The 23,171-nt window shown below is 43.1% G+C and overlaps 1 protein-coding gene across 1 annotated transcript in view; it reads right to left on the bottom strand.

Moving 5' to 3' along the window:
- Positions 1–20,147, bottom strand: part of LOC134541865 (tyrosine-protein kinase Drl-like) — a 70,805-nt gene extending 50,658 nt beyond the window's left edge. Inside the window, exons 1-2 of the mRNA XM_063385565.1 lie at positions 20,031–20,147; positions 16,707–16,843 (exon numbers count right to left, since the gene is read on the bottom strand). Of these exons, the coding sequence (XP_063241635.1) occupies positions 16,707–16,812 (106 nt within the window). The 5' untranslated portion in view covers positions 16,813–16,843; positions 20,031–20,147. The remainder of the gene's footprint in view (positions 1–16,706; positions 16,844–20,030) is intronic.
- Positions 20,148–23,171: the final 3,024 nt, after the last annotated feature.

Below are 23,171 nucleotides of genomic sequence, written 5' to 3'. Positions count from 1 at the left end.
ATTTTTTTTATCGAAGTTAATCGTCTCTAAACATGATGTGTGGTTTGAATATGCCAATACAAAGAATTAGAAAACTTTTTTGTAGGAAACAAAAACCGATTATAATAGCCACGCCTTTAGAGATCACAAAAAATTTACAGGCTTTTCAACGATGAATGCTTTTCAGTGAACGAAGAGTTATTCGCAGTTCCAGATAACTGGATCTTCGAAGAAACTTCGTCCCATTTCGACTTCCGGTTTCTTCGTATCGTTGTGCACGTGGACGGAAGATGGGTGTGTTTGTTTTTTAGCTCTAGACTCGTTTTTGAAGGTTTTGTTAGTACTTCGAGAGGCTTATTTTGAGTTCATGAATGTATTTTCAGTACCCGTTCATTTACAGGGATAACAGTCAGTTTACGATGATTAGAGACCTGAAAAATTCGCTGGTTCATTTCGTGTTATGCTAAAATTAAAATAATTATACCTTAGTGCTGCTTCTGTCATTGGTTCACTGTTAATCTGGAGGACTAAGGACCAATTAGAGACCCTCACTCATAGAAGTGTCGAATCACAGACCACCCAGTCGAGACGACTCACAAGTCAGCAGCCAATGAACAGTTGGCATTTGCCCGAGTGTGTAGAGGATATTGGAGTCTATCCTGGAGGTCATTGAACCCGCGAATTTTTCCTGTCTCTAACGATGATGAACCCTGTATATTTTGTAATCTGTAAACTTCGTAATCTTAAGGTGAAAGTTTTTAACATTGTAGAGACAACAAAAAGTTGCACATTGAGCTGATATTATGAACTATCGTTTCAAAGATATTGTACACGACTCATTCTGTTGGTGGCATATGAAGTTGGTTGCTGCTACCTCGTGTTACAGAATTGTTCAGTTGTCCTCTCTCTGATCATGTTTTGCAGTGTGATGTTTCACCGTTTCGCATCGATTCTGAGCACGAGAACAATTCACTCAGAGTGGTGGGTATTCGGGTTAGGTTTTTGTTTTAATGGAAATTGCCTAGCGCCAGTAATTGACAAAACCTGCAAACCCTTAAAAAAAGAGCTCGGGTGAATTGTTTCATCACGATGAGTCATTAGTGGATCATGTTTTTTCCCCCCGTTTTTGCACGCGTGGCTACAATACGGTCAATAGCGCTTCCCATCCTCCTGATTTCCGGAGTATCTTGTGCTCAAAACAACCATCAATTTTTTTCCCCTCCGACCCCGTTTTATCTGAACACTCTAAAAACCGATACCGGAAAAAAATTGCAGCATTGCCCTCAATCAATCATTAGCTGAAATCTTTTGGGTTGCAATGGTAAAAAAAGAAACATTTTATCCTGTCACGAGGCTTCCAGAAGCGAGGTCCAGCCAGCCAGACCAGCGCGCAGGCTAGGGGTACCCTAGGCTGGTCCCCCCCCCCCCCCCTCAACCATGAGATACCGTGGCGACACAGTGGCGACACAGTGGCGACACAGTGGCGCTTACCTTCCCCGGTCTTCCCAAAGTGTCCGCAGCAGCTCTCCGACCTTCTGGAGGGTTCTGCGGGCGCCGCGAAGCCCACCGCGCGGAGTGGCGTAACTAGCACGCCATTGTTCTGGTAGCTTCGGGTGTCAAGTCGGCCCTGATGGGACGCAGCACTTCAAAGGGGTGCGAGACTATCCCAGAAGAGGGCAGAGGGGTGAGCTACAGTAGGAGGGAAGTAAACTGTGGATTAAATGAGAGAGTGATTATTTTGTGGATGGACAATTTAAGTGTTGTAATTTAAATTAATGGTGTAAATATTGGCCTTGTTTTTTTTCCACTCTTAACAATAATTTCTGCAGTTTCTCATACCGATTTCCACTAAACAAAACTGTGCAGTGGCGGCGCATAGGGGGGGGGTGTGATAGGGGGATATATCCCCTATGAAGTTATAAAAATAATTTTACAAATATCAGTGAAGACAGTATGTCACTGAGTGAGAAGCCACGTAGCCTACGACAACCACTGCAGGCCAATATGTCAGCGTGTTAGTGTTAAAAAAAAAAATCAGTTTTGGAATTCATATGTTAAATTTTTGTTCAAAATCTCCCTCGCTTACCCTCCCCCACGAAAAATGCCTGTATGCGTCACCGAACCTGCTTCAGGTATTCTTGAATGATTTAAATTTTTTTTTTGTCTTTAATTGGTTGCAGCTTACTCTTCTACCTCATCGCTGCTCTATGCCTGGAGAGACCGGAGGGGAAATGCGGCCGGCAGTTGGCAGCCCTGCCTGAGCTTGGCGCGGCGCCACTTCGCAGACCTCGTCGCGCGGCGTCTAATTAACGAGCGCGCCCCGCCCGCGCCGTTAGGTGGAGACGTCCCCGCCTGAAAAGATCTGATTCGCCGCCCCGTGATTACGAAGCCCGTCCATACAACCTGGCAGAAAAGAATTCCCCGTTCTGGATTGCCGGGCGGAGAAAGCAAACGAACTGTGAAAAAAAAGGAACCCGGGAAGACTGGAAATAATTATCTTCAGCGATGGGAACGGCGCGGGTGCTAACGATGTCTCCAGAAGAAAGAATTCATCATTAATTTTCCGAGAGATGAAAACCTCGGAAAGTATCCCTTATTTAATTTTAATTCTTGGATTTCCACCAGCCAGTCTATTTTTTTTTATCTTACTCAGTTAAAATAGTCTTGTCTGAAAATTAATGGCATCTTTGAATTAATATTTGTGGACGTTATTTAAGGGTGAGTTATTCCTGCCTGAGAATTGATGTACCCGCGTGTTTCCCTCAGACTCCATTGCGCCAGAAAGAGATAGGCATAAAGTGGAGTGCAAATAAAATATTAACCACTGGGCCAAAATGGAACTGAGGGTCGCTTTGGTTCTTAAGTAGATTACGTCTGTTAATAAGGAGTTTGCAACGTTATTCGTCACAACTTGGTGCCGTCAGTTTCTGAAAACTACATTTTTATCCCAAGCATTTCTCGTAGACTTTCACATTAGTTTCAAAAAAAACACTCAGTAAAAAATTATTTTCTTATAAATAAATTCAATTAATACTAATTTGAAAATATTTTCTTGTAAATATATGCGTGGTTTTACAGAATAGGCATGGTTTAAAAAGTGAATATCAGTTATACGATTATTTCGCGTATTCATTGAATAACAAAGTATAATTAAACCTAGTATAGGTACATCTGCTTCACGTTGATTAATAGGTAGAGGTACGGAAATTTCGCGGATGCATTTGGTCGCAAGCTAGAATGCAAACATTCATATTCATGCGTTGTTCATGATTGGACAGCAGTTATTTGGACACGCCCCTCTGTGACCTTGGGCCAACGACGTCCAGTTATGAGAGAAGTAAGCGAGTCAGAGAGAGCCGATTAACAATTTAAAAAAATGTTATTTTTTTCGCTAAGAAATCAGCCAATGTAGACGCAAACGTTGGTTGGAAGAAACATAAGGCTTTGAAAATTAGCTTGACGCTAGATGAACTCGCGAAATTTCCGGGTGTCTATTAATAGGCTACAGTTCTGTTTGATATGCCCTTGTGGGTCATGGGCCAATCATAAACAAGGAAAAGAAGTGATAGCCCAATCACGTAAAACCCACAACCTTATTATCGACCAATGAGCTCTGACAAGGCTTGATGTTCTATAGGCATTCTGAGACTAGCCTGGAGAGAAATGAATTTGCGAAATTATCATGACTCTTGTCACGAGCGATTGGTTGATCTTTAAAGTTACGCCTTAGGCTGATCCAGCTCTGCGCCTGCAGTCTATAAGTCAACATGGTCGGAAGTGAACTCACTCTATAACTCAAGAGGCTGTTGGTTTAGTGTAAATGCGTTTGTTAACGCGTAGGTACCTCTTGTTTTGACAAGCACCTCCTATCCCCCCCCCCCCCTTCTTCTTTATGTTTGTGCTGAGTGATTTACAACATCCGGTGTTTGTGTGCACGAGGGCCCTCGCTCACGTATTTCCATCATTTTGTTGGAAACACTTCCCCCCCCCCTCCCTAAATTCCTACCAAAACCACCCGACCCCCGATCAAACACATTTAGCTCAGGATACCGGAGGTTTCGACATGAGTAATAATTTGTCCAAAGCTGAATTTTTTTGCACAATGGTAGAGTCGACTATGCTTATAACATACAGAAAGTTTACTACTGTAGACCTTGTGCGTATCCTAAAACGTGCAGATAGTCCTAGATGACAGCGACTTACAGCAGTTCCCATTTATGCACTTTTCGGTGCACAAAGACGCCGCACGAAATCACTCCTACCAAATGCCGTACACAGAGAGCTAAGAGGCCGCACGTCAAGAAAAGGCTCTGTCATGTACCACCGGAAGAGAAGGTGAATCGTAGCAGCAGCTGATGGACACGTGACATCGGCTTGAAATGGGCGCGTGGCCACCACGCCGTTACTAGTGAAACTTCACACTTCAATAACACACTAGAACTGTAAAACAAAACCCTTCAATGATTCACTTCGACGATAAAAACTAAACAATAAAAAATTGGTTGTCTGTAAAGTCGGTTTACGGACGATAGTTTAACGTGACAACGTCCTAACAAAACATTGATGAAATTATTGCATACTTTTATGAATAAAATTGAATCATTTTTATTGAATTATCACTATTTCGTATGGATACAAAGAAGGAGTGAAATGAAATCTACAATTTAAATGGTAAATTTACTTTTATTTGCACTCATTAATTCAAATATGTTTATTACTTTAACGAAGAGATTATTTTAACTATAACTTTTATACATGTTTGCTATTTAACTTCTTCCAATCTGTGTTATTCAGTTAAGGATAGGACGATGATAGGAAAAGTAGGAAACGAATGGGAGTGTTTCAAGTTTAATGTGCCTCTAAAAAGTCAAATCGATGGTTGTTCCAATCGAGTGGAAGAGAGATAGATGCGGCGCAAGCGTACAATGAGCGTAACGGGACACCGCATAACTGGACAATGTTCGTAACGGGACACTTTTTTGTGCGTGCAGCCGGGGTTCATCGTATTATTAGACGTTGTCTCGTCAAAAATAATATTTCACGACGGAGGTTCTCAACTGAAGATGAAAAATCTGGAAAGGCTCTTACAGTTGTATGGTTCTCTACTTTATTCGTTATTCCCCCTTCCCGATTCGATGTCGGTGCCCCACTCCTGAACGGTTCTTTTTACGTAACGCTCTGATGAGTTGTTTAAAACATTTTTTATGGACATACGCCACTTCTATTTTCCAATGCATGTTGCAGAGAAACCACGGGAATGGACGAGAAAGTTTAAATACACAAACGCAGGAAAAACAAACCAAAATATCAGCCGATGTCAAACGTTAAATTGGTGGACAGCATGGAGGATCGCGTGGAAGGAATTGGTAATAGAAGGGGACAGGAAAAATTCGCGGGTTCAATGACCTCTAGGATGAACACCATAGTTCTACGTATACAGTTCGGTCAAATGCCACCCACTCATTGGCTGCTGTCTTGTGAGACGTCCCAACGTAGCAGCCTGTGATTCGATAAAGCTTTGGTCGGGTGTTTCTCACTGACCCAGAGTCATCCAGGTGAGTTGTGAGCCAATGGCAGAGGCAGCACTGAGGTATCACTATTTGTATTTTAGCCTATCGCGAAATGAATTCGCGAATTTTCCCCGTCTCTAGTGATAGATATACGACGGAACAGACAAACTCCAGTAAGCTTCCCAAGACAAACAAGTTGCGACGTTCTGGGGAGTGGCATAATTATGTTCCCGTCACCGGGCCGTGGTGAGTCACAGCCTGCCGGCCGAGGAGCTCCGCTCGAGAGACGTCCGCCGATCTAGCTGGTGGGGAGGGAAGCCGACGACAGGTACACGTTAACTTCTCTAGCATTGCGATACGAGCCAGCGCTATCCCACGAGAGACACGCGCCCAGCCCGCTGATCCAAGTGATCCCAACAGGAGTGTGGGGTGCGCCTGAGTTACGATGCACCAGGCGGTCTCCGGTCTCGCACGCACTGGCTGCCCCGGTCGGCAGTATGATCTTTGAATATATATACTGTATAGAAGTCGCGAGTGGATAGGATTTACTCTACGTTTTTCAGAAGCGTATGATGAGCAGCTTGGGAACTTCACCGCTGCAGTGCGCTGCCGTAACGCCCTGTATCGTCTTAGTTGTTATTTACACGTTAGAGCGCAGCACTGTCGCCCGCTGTCATTCCCCGCACCTCCCCCCCTTTATCATTCACTGCAGCTCAAGGTCGTTCAACGGGAGGGGGAAGAGGTGTCTGAAGAGTTCGACACTTGTCCGCTAGGGACCACCACAAGTCGATGCCCTAGAGATGGTGGCGATTGCGGCGGTGAATTAACCAACTACCTCAAAACCGTATTAGAAATTTTAACCTGGGCTGGCGACTTCTATACAGTATATATATTCAAAGGTATGATGGATCGACGGGGGAGAAGTCCGCCAGTCGCGTGGCCTCTGCGAGGCTGGCTGGCGTCGTAGGGGCGAGGCTGTTACGGAACTCCCTGCGGAGCGTGATTCAGCCTCCCTCCGGCACAGGGGAGAGCTCTGAGACCGCCCAGCAGTCACGAGGCAGAGAGCAAGAGTGGCCTGAGGAGGTGCTTGGTGCAGTGACTGCAGTGTTCGTTTCAACAGAAAATTACACAATTTTTTTTTTGACGTGACAACGTCTAATAAATTGATGAACGCCGGCTGCACGCACGAAAAAGTGTCCCGTTACGCACAATGTCCCGTTACATCGCGTCCCGTTACGCACATTGTTCCGTTACGCTGTGTCCCGTTACGCTCATTGTACGCTTGCGCCGCATCTATCTCTCTTCCACTCGACTGTTTATAAAGTGAAGTGAAAAGTTAATGTGGTTTTCATTGCTTATTACAACAACAATTTCGACAGTAAATGTTAATTATTCTTGCATTTTAATTATCTGTTTACTAGTATAATTTCAAGTATTTATTCTTTTATTATTAAAATAAAAATGTTTCAATTTTATTCATAAAGTATGAAATCATTTCATCAATGTTTTGTTATGACGTGTTCACGTTAAACTATCGTCTGTAAACCGACTTTACAGACAACCAATTTTTTAACATAAGCATTTGCAGACTGTTTTCGTGTTGCGATATTCTTCAGTGTGCTGATTTTTTAATTTTTTTTTCTACAGTACGGTGTATATTTTAATTTTAAATGTAAATACGCTCTCACTGACTCGCTGACTGACTCTGTAACGCTGTATGAATTACGTTTTCATTCGCTTACAGTGTTTCTGTTTCTCCTAGAAAATAGCGACATATTTTGACGGGCTCGATAGTTTCAGCATTTTTCAGTGATTGAGTAGCAATATTTAGTTTTAAATAAATATTTTGTGCATATTTAATTAACGTGTTTTTTATAATCATCATTTTTCAACGTGCGCCTTACAGCTTACTAGTTATTTAATAATTTAAAAAAAAACAGCATTTAAAAATAAACACTAGTTTTCTAACTTTGTTAAATTCATTGCTTATTTAAAATTGAGAAGATTTTTTTGGCGCACATCTTTGAAAACCTTTTTGCATTTAAAAAAAAAGTTTTGATTAGAATCACAAAATAATTTCAAACCTGCGATTTCCACTCATTTATGTTATCAATTTGTATAGGACTGTTTCAAAAGGCTGCAAAGAGTGTCATTGTTATTTTTAACCAATTATGGATCATTTAAAGTGTTGAGAAGGTCCTCTCTGCAATCGCTCCAATTGCTAGCAAAGTTGATAACCATTGAATCATTGCATCTATTATAGGTAGAGATGGTGATTTATAGCATTTAAAATAATAACATTTAGCATTTTGAATTTGAAATTTAGCATTTTGTAGCATTTTTAAAAACAAGATTTAACCAATTCTCTCATTTTACAATACTGAAGAAAAGTATATTTTTAAAAAGCATTAAATAATACACATATTAATTATTAACAACCACAGAAATAAAGATCTAACACAACTACAAAGATAGCCTATCTTGGCAGGTTTCCAAACAACTTTTTAGCACTTATGAGTGCAATAAATTGAATACTTAAAATTACAATAAATATTTTTTAGCCGTGTTCATGGCCATAGTTGATGTAGAGTGCACAAATAATGTTATTGAAACTAGTTTTTTTCAATTTTCGCCTTCTTTTGGTTTTCGATCATGCCAGAAACCGTTGCTTGCCGTTTTACCGACTTTTATTCTTCATCCGATTTCTCGGTGAATCTTTTTTTTTGCAGCCTGACGTCCCTCAGATTTAATGTGCTTTTCAAGTACATCTTTTTCCACTCCAGACGGCGATTACATAAATTGCACATTAAAATATTCGTATCACTTTCGTAGAACTGTTCATTTTTGTATTCATTTATGCGATCGCGAATGGAAATTACGTTTCGTCCAATTTTTACCACGAGAAATAACAGTATACAACACATTCACGAGTGTGCACGTATTTGTAAACACACCACCTTCCACAGACTACACAAGAATGCGGCTTTCACGTGAAACACAGACAGAAAATGGGCGCGGCGAAGCAGAGTTGGCGCAATATGGTGGCCTAAAAACTTGTACTCTGCAAGATGACGGACACTCTTCCAGCTAGTTGTTCTTTGCTTTGTTTACAATCGCGAGGCACGAATGGCCATTTTTCATTCGATATTTACGAACAATAGTGTTGTGAATGACGTGACAATAAGATACTTGTGCTGAATACGCCATAAAATGATGGTTTCTTTTGATACTGAACTGAAACGAAATACAATCGGTAAATAAATTGTGTAGAGTGAAGACGAATCTACGTTTTTTTACCTTGATTTCGCAATTATCTCGGAATAGTCTAGATTTCGCATTTTATAGCGGAAAAAATATAATTTAGCATATTTTCGCATTTATTTCGCGAAAACGAAAAATCACCATCCCTAATTATAGGGAATCCATCTGTCACATTCTGAAAGGACCTCTGTTACAATATTACGAGTGCTACCTTCTTCATTACTTTTTGTATGTAATTTAGCGTACCATTAGTTACATTCATGCAATAGTTCTTCCGAGACGTACTCCTCGTCTTTATTAACCTATAGTCCTTATGTGCCAGCTTCCGGCTCACTTCATGGCTAATTCCTGGATCTTTCATTTCAAGAGTTTCGTTTGGAAGTAAGTATTTAATTATAAAGAATTTCTTCAACATCTTGAAATAAATGATCGACTAATGGAACGTAGACTGATTACCGGAATATAATTGGGTCAGCAACTGATATTTTACATCTGTGAACCTGTTTTTTTAGCAATCCGACGAATTTGCATTTCTGCCCCAAGTTATCCAGCAAGATCGCTAGCTTCTATAAAGATGCGCAGAAATTCTTGCCTTCATTTTGCGCGCCTCGCCTTCAAAGTATTTACTGTGTCAAGAAGCATCTGCTCTGCTGTTTTAAGATAAAGCCCTTTTATTTCCTGCAATGTTCTGCTCAGTTGAAGTGAAGCAACTGGCAACCGCCTTAGCAGATCCTGAACAAGTAGTCGGTGTGCTCAGTACAAAACTTTAGCGCGCTACCTGGCGGCAAAATTAAAAATTAACGTGAAATGACATAAAGCCTTGAATCGCAGGCAGCTCAGCTTTGAGTCGCGCAGATTCAATACCGGGGCAGCGTCTGTCAGACAAAGGCAAAGTGGTTGCGTGTGTTTACTAACGTGTGTGGAACCCAGCTTTCCCTTCAGGAAAAATGTTATGTGTAGTGCCGCAATATATGGCGGATTGATTGGGTAGCAAACTAAACTTGAATCGCATATACGTACATCTGATTCACGTCGAAGATTGCAAACAGCTTTCTTGACACGCCAATAATCAATGAGCAATAGGCAAGTTCTGCCTAGAATAAAACGTAATCGCGAAATAAATGTGGCTCTATTTAACGCGACTACCTTACCAGAAACTGCCACTGGAAATGAAAGTTATAAATACACAATGTGTTAAGTAACTTAAAATTCAAACTTACTAAATATATATATATATAAAAACTCAAAGTAAAACAATCAGTATTAACGTAAGTTGTGCAAGGAAATGGAATGACGCGGTTGTCTCTGTTAAGGTCCTGCTTCAGAAAAGGATCGCTGTGTTCGTGCCAGAGCGGTCTCCAGGTCTCCGGCTTGTCTGGAGAACAGCCAGAGAGACAGACACTCCGTCACGCGATCTCTGACAGCCGACTGTCAATAACGGTCGTGTCTCCCCTCCTCCCCGACCCCTCCTCCAGGCATCGCATCGATCCGCCGTCTTTGAACATCGGCGCCGGCCGGCGATATCGACAGCGGCGTGTCGCGGGCGAGATCCAGGCCTGGACACCCCTTCCTTGCTACACTCGTACAACCCTGCCTGGACACACTTGTACACCTCTGCCTGGACACACTTGTACACCCCTGCCTGGACACACTTGTACACCCCTGCCGGGACATACGTGTACACCCCTGCCTGGACATACGTGTACACCCCTGCCTAGACATCCTAGTTTACCTCTGCCTGGACACACTTGTACACCCCTGCCTGGACACACTTGTACACCTCTGCCTGGACACACTTGTACAGCCATGTCTAGACACACTCGTACACCCCTGAAAGGACACACTTGTACACCCCTGCCTGGACATACGTGTACACCTCCGCCTGGACATACGTGTACACTTCCGCCTGGACACACTTGTACACCCCTGCCTAGACATCCTGGTTCACCCCTGCCTGGACATACGTGTACACCTCCGCCTGGACACACTTGTACACCCCTTTCTCGACATCCTTGAATATTCCTGGCGGGACGCCCTTGTGGATTTTGTTTATATATCGTGCAGTTTTTTTATTAGTGTTTATTATATTTAGGAAATTGGAGGTGGCTGGGGAACAGACCAGTCTCCAGCACGAATACCTAATTGTCATCATCATCATCATCGCTAACAACATCATCATCTTTATCATCACCATCGCCGCAATTATATACCCCGGAAGCGTAGGACACCATGAAACAAAATTGTACTTTTTCAGGAGAGCAAGTTTTTGATTTTTTTTTCTACTTTTTTCAGTTTACTTCGCTAGTAGCAGATATTGCTTCATGAAAATCCATTACGTTATTTTTTAAGTTCTTTATAAATATACTATTTAAATATAATAGTTTAATATTTTCATATTTTTTTTAAATTTAGTAATAGTGTTGTAGGTATTTGTATATCAAAATTGCAATCTTGACATAATGGTATGAGTGCTCTGTACCCATACATGGGGCGAAAAATGTAAATAATGGACATTGACTAAATTTCATAGTAAAATGGACATACGAGATGTGATAAAAAAAATATGATGAATATATCTTTATAGAAGCAATTTATGACACTACATGTATTTGAATAAGCCCGATAGCCCGATCAGTTTGAGATAGTCAGTGCCAAGTTTGAACAAGTTGTGACTTGTCAATCGGCTTCCAGAGCTGGAAGAGTGAGGTCGTGTCTGTCGCGCGTTATTGATAAGAGACCCGGAAATTTCGCGGATCCGTCTGGCCTCAGGGTTGAATTCACAGTCATCGGTGTGCTCAATCCATCTTTGCTTTCCTATCGGTAGAGACCGGAAAAATTCGCGGGTTCAATGACCTCCAGGATAGACTCCAATATCCTCTACACACTTGAGCAAATGCCAACTGTTCATTGGCTGCTGACTTGTGAGTCGTCTCGACTGGGTGGTCTGTGATTCGACACTTCTGTGAGTGAGGGTCTCTAATTGGCCCTTAGTCCTCCAGATTAACAGTGAACCAATGACAGAAGCAGCACTAAGGTATAATTATTTTAATTTTAGCAAAACACGAAATGAACCCGCGAATTTTTCAGGTCTCTTCTCATCGGTTGATTTCTTAGCGAGAACGTTCTTATCCTTGTTGGCTGGCACTACCTGAATCGCTTACTTCCCTCCCAGCTGGGCATCGCTGGCTCACGGTCATAGAGGGGCGTGTCCAAGTAACTGCGGTCCAATCATGAACACAGTGCGAGAGTGAAGGTTTGCATTTTAACTTGCGACTTAGTGAATACACAAAATTTCATTATTCTCATCATGGATTTTGAACAAAACGTTTACATTAAGTTTTGTCTGCCCAACCGAGACTAGAATAATAGCTCAATGGCTTCCTCCTTCATCACCACAACGCGCCATACCACACCCCCCTTTCTGATCCGCGTGTGTCTGGCCCAACAAAACCTTCCTGTCTGTCCACATCCAGAAATGCTTCCAGTAATGGAATCAACATTGGGATTTGTGCGCATCGCTATAGCCAAAGAGAGAATTTTTAAGTGGATTAGTTCAAATTTGATGTAAGCACATTTCTTTGTTCCTAATAAAATTGTTCGCAGTATTATTTGATCACACCTCGAAATGTTGTCTACCTCCAAGTTACAGAAATATGAATTAAGATTTGAAAGGACCAGGACCAGTTTTTCGGGTGTCTAATGGACTGGAAGTAGAATTCGTGCACGGATTTTAGAGCGTTCACAAATCATTACATCTGGTAGTTACTGGTGTTAGCAACAAGCTCGTGAGATTGAAACTGGGTTGGAGAAGGAGCAAGGACGAGATAACCTGTGCGTGAAACAAATTCAAAACATGCGCTGGGGGGGGGGGGATGATGTGTCTGCTGGAAGCACTCTTGTAGCGGTGGGCTACGTGCAAGTTTTACTGGAGGAACTCCCGCGGGAAGAGAGGGGGAAGCAGTTAATTCCGCCTGAGAACTTCTAAGCTCGTGATTCTTCTCCGGGAACCCTCAGCGCCGGAGAGACACGCCTCCGTCTCCCTCGCCCTTCCGGTGCAACACTCGAGGAATGCCGCGACGCATATTTTATGCTAATCATCATCCCGCTTTTCACGAGCATATCCTCTCCCCCCCCCCCCTCCCCACAACCACCAAAACTTGGCTGATATACTTGGTGAGCATGGATCCTTGAACTCTGCAAACGAGGCACCCCCACGTTAAGTGAAATTTCGGGGTTCTCCCTGGCGCCTTCTTCAACCCCCGCAGCCACGGAAACAAAGTTGGTAAGTGGTATGGATGTAAAGAATATAAGGGAAACGTGGGGGGGGGGGGCGGGGGGGCTGCCTCTTAGATAACTCTCTCTGTACAAATGTGTGGCTAGGAGTCGCGATCTGAAGACAGCTCGTCTGAGGGGAGATCGCAGCTGCAGTGTCCCAGCAGAGATGTGTTCCATAGTAAATATTATATTTTCCCAGGAAAAAAATAAGGACAGCATTAGTTTCTGAGCATGATCCCTCACCCTCATATTTAAAGAAATTATGTTCTGGTACTGTGGTCCTGACACAATCTGAGGACTGCAAAAGGCAGAAAACCAGGTTTTGAAGGAAAGATACGGGCGCAGGTAATTTTGTTAATGTAATAATAAAAGTATGTATTGTTCGCGAAAGAATTTCGAGACCAGCTTTAAGTTAAAAACACTTAGCATCGCCTGTGTCATATAAATGGTTGTGTTTTTTTTTCTTCTTTCAGTTACATACCAACTAATCAGCACACGAATTACAGCCATTCAGTGCGGAAGAAAACGTGTCCTCAATGGTTAGGCCAAATACGGCATACATAAAGTGATATATATATATATATATATATATATATATATATATATATATATATATATATACATATATATATATATACATACATATATATAGGTATTGTTACAAAGCGTGCTGGAACTAAGGCCGCAGTGCGAGCCAGATACCTTCTGGTCAGTCCGCCGAGCCGTGGCTCCCGGGCGGCTGGTGACCTCACACGACTAGTGACGTCACGTTAGCATACCTTTTGGGATTAGGGCGGCCCGGCCTTATCACCCCCTTCCCCTGCGCCCTACTTCCTCGGCCCTGAGTGGTCTGAAAATTCCGCGGACTTACAGAGGCTGCCGCGTGGAGTGGCGTGAATAATCGTCGCTGTTCTGGATGCTTCGAGCGTCGGGTCGGCTCAGGATGACGCGACATGTCACAGCCACTCCAGCCAGTTTCAGAAAGAAGGTCAATGGATATAAAAGTAGTGACGCCGGTCTCCGCGGGAGTTTCAACAGGCGAGATAGTGAAATTCATCAAGCAAACAAATTACAAAAAAATAAAAATATTGAGGCATTGCAACGCATGCCGCACATTAACTAGAAAGAAATAAAAATTATAAAATAAATTCACAGAGAAAAAAGCCTAAATCAGCTGATGTCAAACAGATGGGCCCCAACGGTGAAACTAAACAGGAATATACATGACTAAGAATTTCAGACTGACACCAGATGTATTCGCGAATTTTTCGGGTCCATACTAGTAATAAAGTGAAACTGCCATTTTTTTCCGTGTTAAGTCAGTTTGTTGATGTTGGTTTGGTGACGCGTGACCCTGAGAGAAAGCGAACTGCTGCAGCAGCCAATGAACGTGACTATAAACAGGTGAGCGAAGTTTAGCCTGGAGGCGGACTTCAAGAGCACCGCGGCTGGGAGGTCACTGGAACTGATGCACCTATTCACTGGAACATTTATATTTATAAGTCTCGTCTCGTTAAATACCAACTCAATAATTCTGCAGAAACATCAAGAAGTCAACAAGCAGTATAAGAAAACATTGTTACTACATTATTCTTTCAACAAACCTGCAACATCTGCATGAGGGGGTAGTAGGTCACCTAAATAATTTTGCTTCCATAATTTTGTGAATTTTGCTTTTTAATTTTAAATAAATGCATAAAATTACTATTAATAATTAATAAGTATTTATTTAAATGGCTTCTAGAAACTTAAATCCAATTTTTCTGTCAACCCTAGCATGAACTAAGAGCATTTAATAGTGTTATATACAGTTTTATTTTAATTTTTGTAGCCTTTGTCGTGCACTACTTAATTTGTTGTTTATCATTCATAAATCCATAAAAAAAATTGGTTTGCACACAATCCTATAAACATAAGTTATTGAGGGTTTTGCTAAAACCAAAATTTTATTGATTTATGGATGATGTAAAAAAAAAACGTACTACGTGTCAAAGTCTACTCACAAACGATTAACTTAAAACCGTATAAGACACGATTGCGTGTTCTCAGTTCATGCTAGGGATAACGCAAAAATTGAGTTACAAGTTTTTTTAAAATTTATTAATAACTTAGTTATGTTATGGATTTTTTTTTACAAATAATGAGCCAAAGCTAATTATGTAAGAAAATTGATTTAAGACACCGGACCCTGCATCTGCAGCTGTCTGACATCACAGCTATTGGCCCCCGAGGCAAGTGCCAGGCTACACTGTAAAAACAGTTTGCACTTTTTACGAGGACAATCCTTGGAAACTCAGTTGCCAACTATATCACACTTGTATAACTGCATGGCAGAGATTTGTAAAATTTCAAATAAAAATCTGTCTTGCAAATTTACAAGTGATATGTTTGGCAACTGAGTTTCCAAGGATTGTGCTTATAAAAGTGCGTTTTTGTCTTGAAATGATTACAACTACGTGTTGGTGCGTTCTTTAAATTATTCATGCAATGGAGGATTTTTATTTAATACAATTTTAGGGACATATGCCATTGCAGTTTTGCACTGTTTGTCATGGGAAAAATTCAAAAAAAACAAATTAAGAAATATATATCCAAGAAAAAAAACGAGCCCTTGTTTGCCAATCGCTGTGCTAGGTAAGGAGGTCGAACATATTATAAACCCCTCTGAATCCAATGTCCGATATCGGTCCGTTTGCGCCCGGTGATCGGAACAGATGCCTGTTCCCGAGATGTCGCAACTGTTTTGCCGCAGGAAACCTGCTGTGTTCGTCTGTTCTGTCGTCGTCGTGTTTCGTCCACGATATCTGTTCATCTCCGCCGCTGTGTTCGTATATTCTCTGCGTTGGTCCGGGTTTTTTAGTTGCTGAAACTGTCTCGTCGTCGTTCTTAGCCCGCTGTGTTCGTCTGCGCTATGTGGAATTCTTCATTGTGTCGTCCGTGATACCTGTCTAGGTCCATCGTTGCTCGACATGCAGGCTTGCTCGCAGACATGTACATTAAGTTCACACCACACATACTATTCATCAATACTCCCCTAGGCATATGATCCTGTTAGGGTGTGATCCTGGTTAGGAGAAAGATGGGTCTTTTACGTGCCAGACACTGTTACCAGTGTCAAACATGGGTTCCAAGAACCGGGAAATAGATTCGCCGTTTCCAATCGCGGCATGTTACTGGAGAGCGCACGGCTAGGTCGAGAGGTTGAGGAGACCTTGCTCACAGACAAGTTGTTTCGGGCCGAAGCCCGGCCAGGCCTCACCACCTCCACCTCCTAGGTCTGAACCCGTTAGGGTATACCAGGAGCACTAACTTTTCTTATTTTCATCCAGATGACAGCTGGTGACTTGCTGGACATCTGGATGTTGGCCTCAGATGTTCTATGTGCCATGTTGGAATGGTGTTCACCATTCTCTTGCCTCGACCAAAAACAACTTATCCATTCTGTTCACCGCCCGTGCCAGCAGCCAGAATAAAGCTTTGTCGAATGATTGAATATTCCTATTCCTCTTGCGTCCACGCATGAGATGTTGCACGACGGTGGTTATTTAAAAACACTACTTCTGAAGCCGCGTGGGCGCTCACGCATGCCTCTGCACTGGGACGGTTTGCCTGTACCCAGTGCAGCAGCCACATAGCGCGGGCACAGACAGCCCGAGGGATGTGGTGGGGGATTGTACTCACCCAGCAGCTTCATGACCTCGGCCTGGCTGACGAAGAGGTTGAGGTGAGCCCGCGCGCCGCACAGCAGCCCCAGCACGGCCGTCAGCAGCCGCGGCCACGCCTGCATGGCTCCTCCGGGTCACGGGCCACCGGCGACCCTGGGGACACCACCCGCCCGCCGCCGCCGTCCGAGGACCACAGCTCCCGCAACTCGGGTCGTTACCACAACGCCGAAATACCACAACGCCGAACGTACAATAACGCCGAATGTCAAAATTGACCACAACGCCGACTGCTAGAAAACTGCTGTGTTCACAACGCCGAAAAATGATTTTGCGGGGAAGGGGGGCCACAGGAGCAAAATGAAAAACAACTGGATGAATTTGTGTGCTAACCTTACCTAACGTAACCTTTGTGGCAGTCCTGCAATATGACATTTTTCGGCGTTAATGTATTTCGCCATTTTGTGGTAATTCGGCGTTGTGGTACACAGCAGTTTTCTAGTTGTCGGCGTTGTGGTCAATTTTGACATTCGGCGTTATTGTACGTTCGGCGTTGTGGTGCATCCCCCCCCCCCCTCACCAAACAACTCGCTAGGGCTCGGAACCGGGAGATCCCGGTCCCGAAACTACAGTAAAAAAAAACCTATAATCTAAAATCGATTCACCGGTTCTTTGTTCTTTTTGGTACTGTCGGGACTCGACAGCGACAGCGTGGAATTTCGTTTTTATTGCGCGCTAAGGTTACTTTCTTTTAGTACTCTCCTCTGGCGAGGCGAGTGTTACGATGCAGTATGTGTTCGGACTGCTGTGTGCGCCAGCACCGGTTGTTGCGCTAATGTTCTCCAAATAACTATAACTATTTTTTTTCCTTTAAGTTTCTTATGGAAAGAAGAAATGTTATTCTAAGTTAATAATTTTTGTGATTTTTTTAATGCGTTAAAACGATTTTTTTTCAGAGTTAAAGATTAAAATTCAAAACGTTTATACTAATTTTTTCCAATGAAAAAAATTGTAACACAAATGATTTATATGTTTTTACTTTTGGTCACTAAAACTTGTTTAATCGTTCAAAACTAACTATTACTACTTCAATCACCGACTGATGCACGATTAATAAAAAGGAAATCACCTAACACTAATTCCCGGTTCTGAAAATCGGTTACGGTTCCGAACTCAGTTACACACTCAGCCAGTAAGCTTCGTGTGGGCAGTTGCAATTTTTCTGGCTGACAAATTTTTTGATCAGTTCGTGTGTGTTAGATTTTGGCGTCATAAATAATGTAATTCCGTTCAATGTTCGCTGTAAACGGTTGGTCACATACTTGCACGGAAATTTAAAATATTTTGATAGCGCCTGCAATAAATCTTCCCAGCTATATATATATATATATATATATATATATATATATATATTTTGACGTGGCATAGAACTTAGCTCTGGCTACTTTTTGAAGTCACTAACTGTGAGATGGTGTGATTGTAATGACAGTTGCAGTCGCATGCGTGAAATAATTAGTTATTTTCTCGCGGCGCTCTTACTGACTAGAGCCTGTTAGTGAATATGTGGCCGCAACAAAGTATGGAAGGTCTGGGAGATATGACTTTTGTCTTGACATGCCGAAAATTGGGATAAATGTTTCGAAATTAATTTTGTTGCAAAATCATGGAAAAATCCAAGATGGCGAGGCTAACACCCCTTAAAACTATGTTATTGCTAAAACCATGATATGTTTTCGGCCAATCAAGGACCTTGAACGTCCTACTATGTCATAATTTGAGAACTTATGAATAATCAAATTCGTGTGTTGACTAGGTTGAGCCGAATATTATTATTTTTGTTTGTTATGTTCGCACAACGCAGTTAAGCTGTAACCATCACTGACCAATTTACGCAAGGAGGAAAAATTTATTGCCCCGTTTAATTTTGGGAATCCTGTGCCATAATATATTTTATTCCGTCGATACTAATTTTTATTTCCTTACACGCTACCAACACCACCAGCTTTAATTTTTTTAAAGGCTAAACAATCAGAAATTAAAATAAATAATTAAAATAAAAAGAATGGGGTTGAATTGGTGCTTTCTTTCGGCAAGCCGCTGTGCTAGTATTGTTATGGCTATGACTATCCCTGTGTTAATACCATGTGGATGGTGTCGGGCCTTAATGCGGACAATATGCATTGAAGCTTGTCAAACAGTCGACCGATCACCCATGGGAGAAGGATTGGGGGGAGGGCCCATCCCCTAGCGGCTGGTTTAGAGCGATACGGGGTGGGCCGACAATGTTTGTTGACTACCAAATTGTAAAATATAAGGCGAATTATCAGTATCTTCTAAGTGACTGAAAACTGTTTGTGAATATGTTCTCATTATCTAAATTGAATTTGTACTTACATATTCTTAACATACCTCTTTTTATTGGACTTTTAATATGTAAAGGATTAAGGTAATTATACTTTACAAGTAAGCTTAGTTTCTGTATTTAGTCAAATTATTTCCAGTACCTATTGTAGTTTTAAAATGTAAAACTATTTAAATACTTTTTTTTAAATCTTTTGTGTAGTCATTGAACCTTGAATACTGTATTATCTCTATAAATGAAGTACTTGGAATAAAACGTACACTTCCAACACGGACTATGGGGGAAAAAAAAGGAATTTATAATTTTGCACAAAATGTAGGTACATGGATGCGAAATACATTTATTACTACTGAGAAAAGATTAAAAAAAGGGGGGAAAGGTGTGATGGCGGTGATATCACATCTGCAAAGGCAAGCCTATATCCGTTCCTGACCATCAATGACTTAGGGCCCGGAAAAAAATTTTCGCGATTTCGATTTATCTCTAAAGTTAGACTCCGAGGTTTCTCTGCATGCGTGAGTTAGTTGCCCATCGGCGGCAGACTTGCAAGAAGTCTGAGCTAGGCCCGTGGTTCGATACTTCTGCGACTGAGGGGTCTCTTCTCGGCCCAGAGTCCTCCAGATGAACCACGAGCCAACAGCACCAGCATGCGAGGCTATGTACCTGTCGGTCAGGAGCGCAACAACAGGGGGGGACAAGGGTATTTTGCCCCCACCCCCCCTTATGAAACCTTGAAGTGGGGGCAAACGGGGGCAAAGAAAGTGCTGTGTAATCAATTTTTTAGATGATAAAACTGCTTAAATAGCACCATTTTCCACCTTGAAATACAAATTTTCCCGGGGGGTGGACCCCCGGACCCCAAGCTTCAATGTGGGGGGGATCGGTGATTCTTTATAAAAAGGTAATTTGGAAATTTAGTTGTTGCGCCCCTGCTGTCGGTGGCAACGACTAGGCTACAGGGCCGCCGGCAGACTGGCTTACATGGCGGAGCGGGGCCGCAGGGCAGACGTGTTGTCTCGGCGAGACCCGGCGGCGCACATGGCGTCCAGCAGAGCAGCGAACGAGGGGGAGCAGGGAGAGACGGCGAGAGAGAGAGAGGAAGAGAGGGGCGAGAGAAGAAGAGCTGACACCCCCGCACCGCGGCAGACCGCCCCCGCTACTCCATGCCTGCTCGAGGGCTGGGCTGCGACTGGCGCGCGCATCGCGCCGCGGACCAGAGTGGAGTCTGTACGGGAGTTCCGGTACCGGCGCCGTACTTACCGGCCGTCCTGTCGTGCGCGCCGAGTCGCAACTGTCGTGCGAGCGCTACACGTTACTAGAGACCTGCGGATTCATTCGGTGATAGGCTAAATTCAAACACATATACCTCCTATATAATTTTGCTATTGGCTTACTGTTCATCTGGACGAATCTCAACCAGTTATAAACCCTCAACCAAAGAAGGATCGAATCACAGACTTACAAGTCGGCAGCCAATGAACTTAGCGTTGTTTGCCCGAGTGTACAGGGGTATGTGCAGTCTGTCCTGAAGGCCATCGAAACCGCGAATTTTGCAGGTCTCTACACATTACACACCGGGACAATGCGCCCAAAGTACATTACCTGGTTCTTCCAGTTAATATTTATTATACAGTTTAAACACAGTCTTGCAGAAATCAAGGTTCGAAAAAAAAAAAAAAAAAAAAGACGATAGCGCAATATCCTGATATTGGCTCAAAACTCATGTGGAGGACTCTGGGCCTATGAGAAAAAAAAGACCAAAACTGTATCGAATCACGGGTTACTACGTTGGAACGTCTCACAAGGGTGGGTAACATCTCCCCGGGTATACGTAGAACTACGGAGTCCGCCTAGTCAGTAGTGTATCTATGTTAGGCAGGATGTAAGCGCAGTTTTCTCGTCGTGCATGGGACAACTATGAAATTTGAATTGTGACCGTAACGTTATATACCGGATAAATGAAGATAAAGGTATGTATGATGCAATACCCTGACGTTCTGTCAAGAATCTGTACCGGTTGTTTTAGGCCTAAAATTTCTCTGAACAAACACTCCTTTCAGCCTTTATAACTCTTCTAAAAATACAGTTAAAAACTTTTTCCGGAAACAAAAATACTTATCGGCAATCAGACCCCCACTCGGATATGTTCAGAAGTTTTGAAATCGCGAGGTTTTTTCCTTAAACTTCGGTCCATAGCGCTGATCATCTATAACGAGTATAAGAGTCTAGATAAGATCGCGGTTGTAATTACTTCTAGGCTAGACTCCACAGACCTGTGCACCCTTGGAAAAATATTCCTCGCTCATTGATTGTTCATTTGAGAGATTTAAAACATGGGCAGCCAGTGATTCGATACTTATATTGAAGAGGGTTTCTCGTTGGCTTAGCGTCCTTCGCATAAACTGTGGGCCGATCACAGAAGCAGGCCAAAGATAATACTGTTTGAATTTTTGCCTACTGCGAATTTAGTGCCCGAATTTCTTTCGTTCTCTATCTACAAGATGTTGACGAATTTAAGGGTTAAAAATTTTAATGATTGTTAGGGAACGCTAACATAAACAACATCTGTGAAGGAAAATATGACTAGAATCGCAACCCTGGAAAGTTACAGGCGCGAACAGCAGAGCGCGAATTCGAACTTCCCGCGCGAAAGGCGCCGCTCCACTGGCTGAGAGAACGCGCGATCGCAGCGCCACGCCGTCCGCGGGCTCCGCGGGAAGCAGGCGGCGAGCTCGAAGGTTCGGGGTCGTCCTAGCGCGCCGACAACTAGCTGCTTGCCGCCACCTTCTGCCAGCTTCAGATGTTCCTATTACTGCCGCGAGAACGCGTTGCTTCTGTTGCCAGGGGCGTAGCCGGGGGGGGGGGGGGGTTAGGGGTTCTAACCACCCCCCCCCCCCCCTCCCCTGGCCACAATTATTTTTTCTTAACTGAAAGCAGGTTAGCTGAAAGTCTGGGTGTCTTACTGCTATCACCGGCGTTGACTAGGCTTCCAAAAGTGTAATGATCGCTGTGTGTGTATAGAATTGAGACAACGACATGGTGTCATGTAACTCTTCAAGCTAAAGCTAATTGTTTCCAGGAATAGATCAGTTCTGCCGAAACCCAACCCTTTTTATTCCTTTTTTTTTTTTTTGTATCGTCGAGCTTCGAGCATGATTTATGATTTTGAGTGGACGTAAACAAGGCACTTGGATTGATAAAAATATCTTTAATTAATTTCTTACTTCATCACTCAAACAGTTTTTTATTAAAAAATTAATAATATTTTTAACATTACAATATTTAAAGTTAAGTACCGAAAACTACTAAAATAGCACTATTTTACACCTTAAAATTCAATTTTCTTCCGGGGGTGAACCCCAGGCCCCCCGCTTTATTAAGGGGGGGTCCATGCTTCTTAACCCCCCCCCCCATACACAAATCCTGGCTACGCCACTGTCTGCTGCAGACACTTGCCCATCCCTGCGGATGTGGAGTCTGTGGTGCCGTTGTTCGCGAACTCTGTGATCGCACCGCCCTACTCACTGACAGTCGCTAAAGCATAGCTGTAGCCTGGCCACAACCAGCCACTGAGCTGAGCCGTCTGACTGCTGGTCGCCAGTGCGTGCGCCTCTCTGCAGGTCTGAGCCCGGCTCAGCCGTCTTCCGCTGAGCGACCAACGTCCTCCCAGCCATTTTAATTCTTCTAGAAAATACCGTTCAAAAACTACTTATCCGCCCTCAGCAAATTCTTAAGTGCTTTTCGTAAACAGGCCCGACTCGCGATATCTTGAGCAGTTTTAAAATCGCGTGGTTTTTCTTGAAGCCTCTCCACGCTGTATGTGCGCCCAGGTAGGCGAGATCCTTAATAAAAGAATGATCGTCAGTTGCCTGCTTATAACTCTCAATTTTTGAAGGGGGAAAAAATATCCAGCCATGAGAGGAGTGGGAAATTATCATATTCTGTAAACTGTTCCAGAGCAAATAAATTTTGCGATAAGCGGTGTGTGAATACGTACGACAATGTCGCCGCTGGAGGAGAGTGTTGGCAGTCTGGAGGGAGGGGGGAGGGGAAGTGCTCGGCGCTACCGCAGCGCGGACAGGCGGCGATGGATGGAACCACGTCCGCCGAGGGCCGTGCCGT

Source organism: Bacillus rossius (genome assembly GCF_032445375.1).
Source record: "Bacillus rossius redtenbacheri isolate Brsri chromosome 4 unlocalized genomic scaffold, Brsri_v3 Brsri_v3_scf4_2, whole genome shotgun sequence".
NCBI classification, from domain to species: Eukaryota; Metazoa; Arthropoda; class Insecta; order Phasmatodea; family Bacillidae; genus Bacillus; species Bacillus rossius.
The sequence above is the reverse complement of the archived record's forward strand: the minus strand, read 5'-3'. Positions and strand labels throughout refer to the sequence as shown.